Source organism: Poromitra crassiceps (genome assembly GCF_964638095.1).
Source record: "Poromitra crassiceps genome assembly, chromosome: 2".
Taxonomy (NCBI): domain Eukaryota; kingdom Metazoa; phylum Chordata; class Actinopteri; order Beryciformes; family Melamphaidae; genus Poromitra; species Poromitra crassiceps.
The window spans coordinates 37,868,265-37,879,965 of NC_139624.1; the positions used below are offsets into that span (position 1 = coordinate 37,868,265).

General features: G+C 43.5%; 1 protein-coding gene across 1 annotated transcript in view; it reads right to left on the reverse strand.

Annotated features, from left to right (window-relative positions):
• Positions 1–855: 855 nt before the first annotated feature.
• Positions 856–11,701, reverse strand: part of LOC310799437 (dual specificity calcium/calmodulin-dependent 3',5'-cyclic nucleotide phosphodiesterase 1A-like) — a gene marked incomplete at both ends in the record, with an annotated part of 131,599 nt that continues 120,753 nt past the window's right edge. Inside the window, 3 exons of the mRNA XM_083662019.1 lie at positions 856–1,016; positions 6,901–7,143; positions 7,618–7,716. Of these exons, the coding sequence (XP_083518145.1) occupies positions 856–1,016; positions 6,901–7,143; positions 7,618–7,716 (503 nt within the window). The remainder of the gene's footprint in view (positions 1,017–6,900; positions 7,144–7,617; positions 7,717–11,701) is intronic.

Here is an 11,701-nt window from a genome sequence, read left to right on the forward strand (position 1 = left end):
CGGCAGTTGCTGGATCACGTACAGCAACAGGTCATGATGAATCTTGCGCTGAAACAGCTTGCTATGGCAAACAATAGACAAAATGGCACAGATAGTTTGTGTGAGAGATCGCGCGCAGTATGCTAAAGTCGCGTTGTGACGTAACACCTACCCCTCTAGGAGAACAGAGTGTAAGGGGGCGTGGCTTGAAGGAGACAGCAGGGAGAGAGCTGGATAGGGAGAAATCCAACTCTGACAGTTCTGAGGTTCTGAGCACTCATTACAGGGAGGGATGACAACAGCATATATGCATTTAGAAGTAAAAACAGCTTTTGCACGGAATGGGACCTTTAATTCATATAGTTTACAGCTTACAATGCAACCGGCCGGCCGGCTAACGCTGAACCGGGAGAACAAATACAATTGCGTCTAACACGGAAGAGAAAAAGTGGGCGTGGCAACATAAGGTGAATAGCTAATTCACCTTTTCATAACAACTGGGGGGGGGGCATTTTTTATTATTTAACTCACCCGTTTGGAGTAAAATAGACAATATAAAAGTGGTGATTGACAGGTCGCCTGTCCAGTGATCGCGCAGCTTACCGATCATGGACCAATAGCAGGCGGAGCTGCGGCTCTGGGTAACCCCCATCTCACGTGAGCTGTACAAGGACCGCAAGATGGCGACACACAACACTTTGCTGCCAAACGTGAGTCCAAAAAATAGTGGATGGGTTTGTCCATATTATTTAGGTCAGTGGTTTGTATGCCTAAACCGGAAGAGAGTATGACTTTATCTCTCTATGTATGTTGTGAATCAAATATGGCCACCATGTGAATAAAGGTCAATTATGTTTGTGTGGGTCTCTTATGAGGTCACTTTCCCCGGCGTAAAGAGATGTGCTGCAGCCTGCGGGCTTTTCCCCGGGCATCAATGGGCCGCACCTCAGCGACCTTTGACCTCAGCAGACGGTAGGAGTTGGCACAGTAGCTGGGTCTCTTGAAGTAATGAATCAGATGACAGCCCTCCTCATAATCTGGAAAAGACAGAGAAACAATCTTAATCATCCCCTCCCAACATGTTTTAAAATATACTTATAAAATAGTCTATTTTGACTAAAAAGTTGTGTCTGATGTTTTTTTGCCAGGCAGCTAGCTCTGGCTGCCGGCCTACATCTGGCTCTGTCTGATGGTCGGAAGGAAGACTGATGACAACCTTGAGGACAAATTATGTCATCAGCTGCCTGGCAATATTTTTGCCAGGGAGCCAGATGACGGACGATGACATCTACTCCTTCCCCCTAATTAAACAAGCCACCGAGTCAAGTTTTGATAGCATGGCCACTAGCGGCTGATGGCATCATGGTGTCCACCCGCTATGCCGACCACCCGCAATGCCAACCTTAGGTTTAGGCGTGGGGGGTGGGAGAGGTTAGGTTTTGGGTTAGGGTCTGGGGGAGGTTAGGTTTTGGGTTAGGGTCTGGGGGAGGTTAGGTTTAGGCATGGGGGCTGGGAGACGGGAGGTCGGAACAGCGAGAGGTCGGAACAGCGAGAGGTCGGAACAGCGACATGGAACCGGCATCATCACCGATGATGTCACAATTGATGATGTCACTTTCCCCGGCGTAAAGAGATGTGCTGCAGCCTGCAGCCATTTGCTGCCCCAAAAACAAGGTCACACAGCATCATGAAACGATCAAATGTCTAGCTATCCCCACCCTGATTAGCTACAGAACAAACAAAGATTATCTCTCAGCACGTCCTGTTCCAGGATCAAGCCTAGTATCTGTTCTCCAGGGACACTCTGAAAAGCATTTACAAAATCAACCCAGCAATGCAACTATCAAGGCTGCACTGCTAAATATTAGGTCACTTGTAAGCAAGTCGCTTCTAATAAACGATCTGATTACGAGTCATAAACTGGACCTCATGTTCCTCACAGAGACCTGGCTTGATCTAAACAACAGGGAATATGTTCTTAATGAGTCAGCCCCACCTAACTTTAACTACATTGACGCCCCCAGAGTCGGTAAGAAGGGGGGAGGAGTAGCTATTATTTTCTCTGATGTTTTTCAATGCAAGCAGGTATCGTTTGGCGACTTTTCATCGTTTGAATATCTGGCCGCTGTTCTGAAGTGCTCTCCCTCTATTTTACTACTGATTATATACAGACCACCTAAGTACTCTAGTAGTTTTTTCGATGAATTTTCAGAACTCCTTTCTATAATCTCCATAGAACATGACTGTTTAACTATTGCAGGAGATTTTAATATTCATATTGACAACCCCAATGATAATAATACCAAAGAATTGAATAACCTCCTTGACACTTTTGACCTGTTACAACATGTCTCTGGGCCCACTCACAATCGAGGCCATACCCTAGATTTATTTATCACCAAGGGCTTTGAGTCATCGTTTCTTTCAGCTAGTGATGTTGCTCTGTCTGACCATCTCTGTATTTTTCTTGAACTCAAGATCACCCCTATCGCTCTTACTCGGTCAAAAACCATCAAAAAGCGTCACATCAACGAGAGCACTAGCACACGGTTCATGGAGGCTTTCTCGCTGGCCCCTTCCCTCTCCTCAGCCTCTGTCAATGATCTCCTAGATAACTTCAATTCTAAAACCCTAAAGGCTATTGATGCTGTAGCTCCCATTAGATCTAAACTAATCTCCAGTAAGAAAAAAGCACCATGGAGAAACGCTCCCTCTCTAAATAACAAAAAAAGAGATTGTAGGAAAGCCGAGCGCAAATGGCGGAAAACTAAACTTCACATCGATTATGACATCTATAAAAATAGTCTTCACTCCTACAACCAGGAACTAAAAAATTCCAGAAAATTCTTCTCCTCCGACATTATCAGCAAAAACACCAATGACGCTCGCACTCTTTTTGCCACTGTTGACAGGCTGACAAACCCCCCCCCACAAATTGCCCCTGATCTTCTATCCAATGAATTTGCGACCTTCTTTAGGGATAAAATTATAAACATCAGACTAACTATTTCCACATCAAGAACAAATGTGGCTCCGCCGCACCCACAGAAAAGGTGCTCAATTAACATGACTCAGTTCAATGTCATTGACCACAAGAAACTAGAAGAAACGATACGAGGCCTTAAATCCTCATCGTGTTGCCTAGACACCCTGCCAACAAGCTTTCTAAAAAATGTCTACAGTTGCCTGGCGACCGACATACTGAAGATAATTAATACCTCTCTTCTTACAGGCATTTTTCCAAAATCTCTAAAAACTGCAGTTGTTAAGCCCCTGCTAAAGAAGCGTAGCCTCGACCCCTCTATAATCAGCAACTACAGACCAATATCAAATCTTCCCTTTATTAGCAAAATACTCGAAAAAACTGTCTACCAACAACTCAATACCTTTCTATCCTCCAATGACCTCCTAGATCCCTTCCAATCAGGCTTCCGACCCCATCATAGCACCGAAACTGCGCTTATCAGAGTTATAAATGACATCCGAATGAACACTGATTCAGGTAAAATCTCAATCTTAGTGTTACTAGACCTCAGCGCTGCCTTTGATACGGTTGACCACGAAATTCTACTGGACAGACTGGAAAACTGGGTCGGGCTTTCCGGCACGGTCCTAGAGTGGTTCAGATCTTATCTGCAAGACAGGAACTACTTTGTCTCCATTGGCAACTACACATCTGACCAAACCAAAATGACATGTGGGGTACCCCAAGGATCAATTTTAGGTCCTGTCCTATTTAACCTTTATATGCTCTCTCTAGGACTAATTATGCAAAAAAACAAAATAGCTTACCATAGCTATGCAGATGACACCCAACTTTACATAGCCCTCTCATCGGATGACTATGCCCCCATAGAGACACTGTGTCAGTGCCTTGCGCAAATTAATGATTGGATGTGCCAGAATTTTCTCCAACTTAATAAAGACAAAACAGAGATAATTGTCTTCGGCAAAAAAGAAGATAGGCTCAAAGTTACTGCTCACCTCGAATCCCTATCTTTGAAGCCAAAGGACCAGGTAAAAAATCTTGGCATTATTATTGACTCTGATCTAAATTTCAACTCCCACATCAAGCTTATAAGAAAATCTGCCTTCTATCATCTAAAAAATATAGCAAGGATTAGAGGCTATATGTCCAAACAAGATCTTGAAAAACTAATTCATGCTTTCATTTCTAGCAGGCTAGACTACTGCAACAGTCTTTTCAATGGTCTTCCCAAAAAAGCTATTAAACAACTACAGCTCATTCAGAATGCGGCTGCTAGAGTTCTAACAAGAACCAAGAAAGCTGAACACATTACACCAGTTCTCAAATCCCTGCATTGGCTGCCAGTAAATCTTAGAATAGACTTTAAAATTCTGCTAATAGTTTACAAATCTCTCAACGGGTCAGGCCCACACTACATCTCTGAAATGCTTCTACACTATGAACCATCCAGATCCCTGAGATCTTCAGGCACTGGTCTACTAATTGTCCCGAGGACCAAATCAAAACATGGTGAAGCCGCGTTCTCCCACTATGCCTCTCATAACTGGAACAAACTCCCTGAACACATTAGATCTGCCCCTACTCTGCCTATTTTTAAATCCAAGCTAAAGACCTTTATGTTTACTCTTGCCTTTAGCTGCTACTAAACTACTGCCTCTCTCCAGCCCGGCAGAATAAACCTGTATTCGGCCTGTAATTTTTAATTTTTTTCCTGTACATTTCCAACAAATGGACTGTACATGTAATAATAATACTGAAGAATGCCTTGTAACTTATTTAAAACAGAAATAATGTTTCATGTTTGTTAATTTGAGTATATATTCTAACTAAAACTGTCGGCTGTGTTTTTTTTATATATGCATTGCTTTGCTGCTTGTTTTTTCAATTATTTTTTTGTAAAGCACCTTGAATTGCCTTTGTGTATGAAAGGTGCTATATAAATAAATTTGACTTGACTTGACTTGACTTGACAATTGATCGGTGTCATCAGTGTGACATCACCGGCGACCTGGCCTCTTTCTTTCTTTCTTTCTTTCTTTGGGACAGACAGACATACGGACAGACCCTCTTATAGACGCCTCGGCCCCTAGTGGCCACGCCGTAAATACAGAATCTATAAATATGCAGCTATCTCTTAATATAGCTTAATCTCAAAACCTGCTGGACACAAGAGATATCCTGCTTCACTGTAAAGTCCATTCTCTGTGTTTCTGCACTGGAGGCTTCAAGTTTCAAAATCACACTTTGTAAGTTGAATATTGGACCAGAATTGGCTTCCAAACTATTTGTGATGTCACAAATCCTACTCGTAGAAATGTGACTCAGTGAGCACAGAGAAACTTTCCACTTTCAGCAAACAAATGAAATGAAATTTGTATGGCAATTTTGGTTAGATGTGTGAAATGGTGCCCTGTCTATGTGCCGACAGCCCGCAGTGCTGATAGCCCACAAGCAGAACCAGCTGAGCGAGGCAGCGTGCAGCGTGTTGGTAGACCGACTGGAGCCAACCTCTCCCAGCCCCCACGCCTAAACCTAACCTCTCCGACCCCCCACGCCTAAACATAACCTCTCCCAGACCCTAACCCTAAACCTAACCTCTCCCACCCCCCACGCCTAAACCTAGCAGCGGAGCTCTTCACTCTCCCAGACTGAGAGAGGGGCTCTGTCATGTGGTTGAGCAGTCTCGGAGTAACGTGACATTATTCTCATTAGAAACTACTTCGATTTGCATACTTTAAATGAGTTTGCAGCCCAGGGACAACCCAAAAACACCTTATTGAGTTACGTCAGACGATGCCAGAATCACACAAAACCAAGCCGAAACACAGCCGGCATTCGTGTTACATAGATTACCCGCTAAAATATGTTTTCATTGGTCATTTAGACATCAAAACCTGCCAGTAAATGGAGGAGAATGGATATATTCCATTGATATTAAAAAGTAAAAATCATAAAAAATTGACTTAAAGGAACACTCCGCCCATTTTCAACCAGCTTTGTATCATTAGAACATCAGTAGTATATCAGAAAACTGTAAACGGTTTTGAAGTCTGTCATTTAATTTGACATTTATTGAGTGTAAGTGTGGACCAGTGACATCACTGGTCCACCCTAACTCAAATTAATAACTCATTAACTCAAATCAACTCTCAATAACTGTGAAACTATTCATCATTCATCTAGTTGCATGCAGGGGGTGTCCTCCGCCTCCCTTCAACAACTGGGCCGCTGGTCCTCATCAGCCTCTGCATCCTACATCCGACCAGAGCAAGAGGCTATATTATCAGCCCAAAGATCCCTCCTTCCATGACTAAAGAGGAAGCAAGCACTTTGTTGGTGGTGATCAAACTCTCCCATTTCTCATTAATGCGCCCATGCCCGGGCTATCCACGTCCACTCCCATGCGTCCCTGCCATTGCCTAAAAACCCCAGTCAGCCCCTCATCTCCCGGCATGCATAATCTCCCCGTCAGCCCATGACCTGACTAAAGCATACCCCAGGCGAGCTCCATGACCCCCCCTGTTTTCACTCTCCCAGTTCCTAAAACTTTAAATTCCTTTGGGGGATTTTCTATCTCATACAGCACTGACGCCCCCCTCTCTCATAGCAAGAGGAGCATCACATCATGGAGTCATACGCCATACTCAAACTGTCTATTCTGATTCAATAAAGATTGTTAAAATGTCTTACAAATCTCTCATGATTGAACTGCAGTTCTTCTTTCATTTGAATGGCAAATTTCTGGCAAACATCTGCAGTTTGTTAGTGATAGACAAATGGTTCGTCCAATCACCTGCCAAGTCGTTTTAACGTGACATTGAGTGTGCTCAGGCCATTCCCAGATGGATGTGTTTTGTGAAAACAAAACCACCCATCTGGCAGCGTCAGGTTACGAAATGGAGCGTGGCAGGGGAAACTGTGTGTGAGTGTACCCTTCTTCTCTGTGTGGTTCTCAGGCTCCTTGGTGTCTATGTGGTTCTCAGGCTCCTTGGTGTCTGTGTGGTTCTCAGGCTCCTTGGTGTCTGTGTGTGTCGGGCCTGGTTCCAACATGCAGCCAGCATCTTCTCTGGCATCCTTGTCTCCTTCCTCCTCTCTGGGCTGCTCCTCCTCTGGCTCCTTCCCGGCTGGCTCCTTGTCCTGCGCCGTCTCTTCCAGTCCCGTTTGGTCACTGTCACCTATCATCAGAGATGGGAAGTAACTAAGTACAAATACTTTGTACCTACAGTAAGTAGGATTTTCACGTATCTGTACTTTACAGAATATTTATTATTCTGACAACTTTTTACTTTTACTCCCTACATTTTAACACAAATATCTGGACTTTCTACACCTTACATTTCAAAAACAGGCTAGTTACTTTAGTTTTAATGCACAGCAGACGAAAACGATTTAACATTGTTTGACTCTGTCTCGTGCTCTCCCAGCTTTCTTTATGTGCACAATTTTTTGTAGAAAACCACACACAAATTATTAATCACCGTAAAGTATTTATACATCTTAAAACATGTTTGGAGGGGATATTTTAAGTTTAATAGTCTTCAATATAATATATTAATATATATATATATATATAATTTACTTTTACTTGAGTAAAGAAGTTGAATCAGTACAAGTAATTGTACTTCTACTTAAGTAAAGAATGTCTGTACTTTTCCCATCTCTGTCTGTGGTCCCTGAGTCCTTCTCCTCTGTCCTCTCCTCCTCCTTGCTGGCCTCCTCTGGCTCTGTCTTGCTAGTCTCCGCCAGGTCTGGCAGGAGAACATGCACATGTCACAAACAAGGTTATTATCCTTAATGAAAACTAACAATAAAAACTAGTATGAAAAAACATTTTTCGTTACCTGAAACGAGTCTTTACCATAAAATATAACTAATTGAAACTCTCTGTATGTTTACAACAAACTAACTAAAATAAACAAAAATTAAAATGTCTAATAAAAAATTGATAAAAGTAGTACTAGTAGGTTTTATTAGTGATTCGCAGTCATTCCCAGACTAAAATCACACACCAATTTACCTATGTAGTATATTGCCTACAGTATTTATGTTTTTGTTTCAACTACAAACATAAATAAACGTCAACTTGAAACTATGTTTCAACTATCACACACAGCCTATAATATTATAGCCTATGTTTATAAAAAAAAAATATATATATTGGACCGGCTTCGCGGCCCGGTACCAAATGCGTTGCGGCCCGGTACCGGTCCGCGGCCCGGTGGTTGGGGCCCACTGCTCTACATGACTCACACACAGCCTATAATATTATAGCCTATGTTTATAAAAAATATATATATATATTGGACCGGCCTCGCGGCCCGGTACCAAATGCGTTGCGGCCCGGTACCGGTCCACGGCCCGGTGGTTGGGGCCCACTGCTCTACATGACTTCCTGTCTACATCTATAAAAGCTGTGAATGACCTCAGCTCGGGGTCAGTTGCTCTCAGAAGGCAGGGTAGCTGAACCTGGATCCAGTTAGATTTTTGTTTATGTAATACTGTAAATCATTGTTATACCTTTTAAATACTAGTTTATTGGTCTTTATTAAGGTTAAAGGAGAACTTACCCCCAAAACACTTTTTTTCAGCTTTTAACCAATATATATGACTTTGGGGGTGATGTGTGAAGAATGCTGGTCAGAATTTCCACATTTGTGAGCAAACTGTTGCCATTTTACCATTTGTATCATTTTTCAGCAGCATACCTGGCATAAGCCTGGTATGGGTGGAACACTGCTTTTTTTTTGCCCTAAAATGAATGGGATATTTGATACGTCGTGACGTCACGATGAACCAAAGACTATGGGATTTCAAGATAGTTACTCCCCTACTCCCCCTGTACCCTTTCGGCTCCTCACAACTCCAAGCCTATTCCCATGATGTCACTTGACCTGTTAATCACCTGTTAATTGATTACAATTGCCTGTTATTTTCCTACCAACTCCTATGTAACACAATACTATCAATAAACGCCACTATAATCATAAAAGGAAGGACATGGCATTGTGTTGCTGTAAATCATTCCCAACCTTTTTCATACTAAGGAGCCCTATGATGAGATTTGGGCCCCTATCGTTGCATCGGCGTAGTTTCTAGGCCGATCGTCTGGCGCAGCGCTGATCAGTGGGCGTGGACCAGCGCACTTGATATCTTGGTGCTGGCGCTCCACTCAGCCTAACGCATTACAACCACGCCTTTTAAGCGTAAAATTATGCACCGTCAGTTCATTGGATAAGTGCAATAAACGAATCGCACGCTTGCCTTTTTAGCTCCAATTCCAGTGGTCCAGCAAAACCAGACAAAACCCAAGCGCTCTTCCCCCCCCCCCCCCTCCCTTCATCCAGTCTGTCTGTCTCCATTATAGGCTATTATTCCATATTATTATGCTTCTCAAACCAATCTAACTGCAGTTTAAATACTGCAAGCATGTAAATACCCTACACTATAGCAAGATCAAAGTGAAAAGAATGTTCTAAATGCATCAGCTAGAAAAATATAGCCTATTAGATTGGTGAAAGTTTGTCCAGAAAGATATCATTTTCTCTCGCCTGCTGCAGGAAGGATGATGCACATAAATATACCCTACATTATGTAAAGTCATTGCATAAATGTGTTTTTATTGTAAAACTAAATGTGAAGTAGGGCCAAGTTATTGGAGCGGACATCACAGTATAGCACATGACAGTAGAAGCGCGTTCCGAAGGCGTTCCGCTGACACTTATCTAAATCACGTTAAATCTACAAGAGATATATATAGGCCCAGGAAGACATATATGTTTCACTTAGGGTGGTGTTTTAATTTCGATGTTTTATTTGGTCCAATATTGAAATGTTCTACAATTGCAGGCTGTGTTACCATTACACATTATTTTAGATCGACCTTTTATATCTATTTCGCCTCATTTGGTTGCTATTTAGTAGCGAAATGGAGTACCCAATTGCATGCTGGGACATTCACAGGCAGTGAACTTACAACTGCTATTTCCTATAGGACGTGTGTTGTGTCTGTCTGAGCGAGGGAGTCAGAGAGAGACAGTCGTATTGTGCCTGTCAGACTGAGGAGAGAGGGAGAGAGTGACACAGAGAAGGGTGACAGAGGAGAGAGCCAGAGGGGAGGGAGAGAGCCAGAGGGGAGCGCTCCGCGCAACTGGCGCACTGAATAGGCCTGGTTTTCAAAAGCGCAAAGCGCTAAATTTACGCCAGGTGGGAAGATATCAGTATGCCGAGATTTAAGGCCGACACGCCCACTCTGGCCCATTCTGGGACTGCGCCACGCCCATTCGGCCTAAAGCGCATTTGGCAGCGTAAAGCCATATTGATATCTTCCCGAAACAGGCGCAAGGCACGTTTTAGTTCCGAAGGCCTGTGGGAGAATAGGGCCCTTGGTCTCTCAGATGCAAATCTTATTTTTTTTTCTTTTTTTTTTATAGCCTAGATATGATTTTGTCCAGAATTCCATATAATTAGGTTGAGAGACAACATAGAATGCTGGAATCCTCTCAAGGACCACTGTTGGTCTTCTGTGCCCCTTTTCGCTGGGGACACGGAGCTGGTGCACTGACGCTCTGCCCGCCTGTCTGTGACCAGCGGCTTGCCCAGTCGTATGCAGCGGTTCACGCAAACAGATGCGGGATTCCCACAATAGTTACTCCCCTACTGCCCCTGTACCCTTTCCCGGCTCCTCACAACTCCAAACCTATTGGAGGGAGGGAGGGGTTATTGTGTGTTTGCAGCAACATCATCAGCTCCGAGCCCCAGCACCAAAGTGAGCCTCACTTTCATCCCTGCCGTCATTTCCGCAAACAAATCTCATCGCAGTTTAGCGCACATGTAAAATATAAGGCTATACTATGACGTGACAAAGCTGCTCTAAACACATCGGCTACTATAATATCGTCACTGTGCAATGAAAGCCACTTCTCTCCAAAATGCCAACTTTTCAGGAAATGAAAAAAACCCTGTGCTCTTAAAATACTGAACACCACGTTGTCATATTTGACACGTCTTCATTGTAGACAGTTTATCGCTGAATGTGTCATTACATTATTAATATCTTACTTGGATAAGCTCAAATGATGATGTTTATATTATCAGTCCGAGTTGGAAGCACTCTCTCCCGGCCAGTCAGGCGGGAGAGAGTCGTATCCTCATGCACGAGCCCCAAGCTCCGGGCCGCGCGCAGCAGCAGCAGCATGAGCCATGAGAGGCGAGGCGGGGGCTTTTGCATGGGATGAGAACAGTCTGACATTTCCGCAAACAAATTTCATTGCAGTTTAGCACACATGTAAAATATAACGCTATACTACGACGTGACAACATGACAAAGCTGCTCTAAACACATCGGCTACTATAATATATTTCCCTGCATCTCATACTGATTAGATCGGTATTGAGTTTGGACAGACTGAATGGGCCGAGGAGGAGGAGGAGAGCTCTGCAGCTCTGCCCTGCGCTGCGCCCTGAGAGGAAAAATCAGAGGTGCTGTAACTTTTAACAAGAATCACGAAAAGCCCCAAAACGAAAATTAAAAACGGATTTCATGGCACGGTTTATCGCAAGTTGGACGAGGGAATGACGTGGAGAAATCTCGCATTGTGATTTACATGAGCGTGAGAGCGGGGCGTTTGTCGTGACTATTGTGCTGTGCTGCGCTCTCGCGTCACTAATCTCACGTAGTTAGACAAGACGCCGCACACACACATGGGAGAAAAATAATTCAATTTCTAGTTCGCC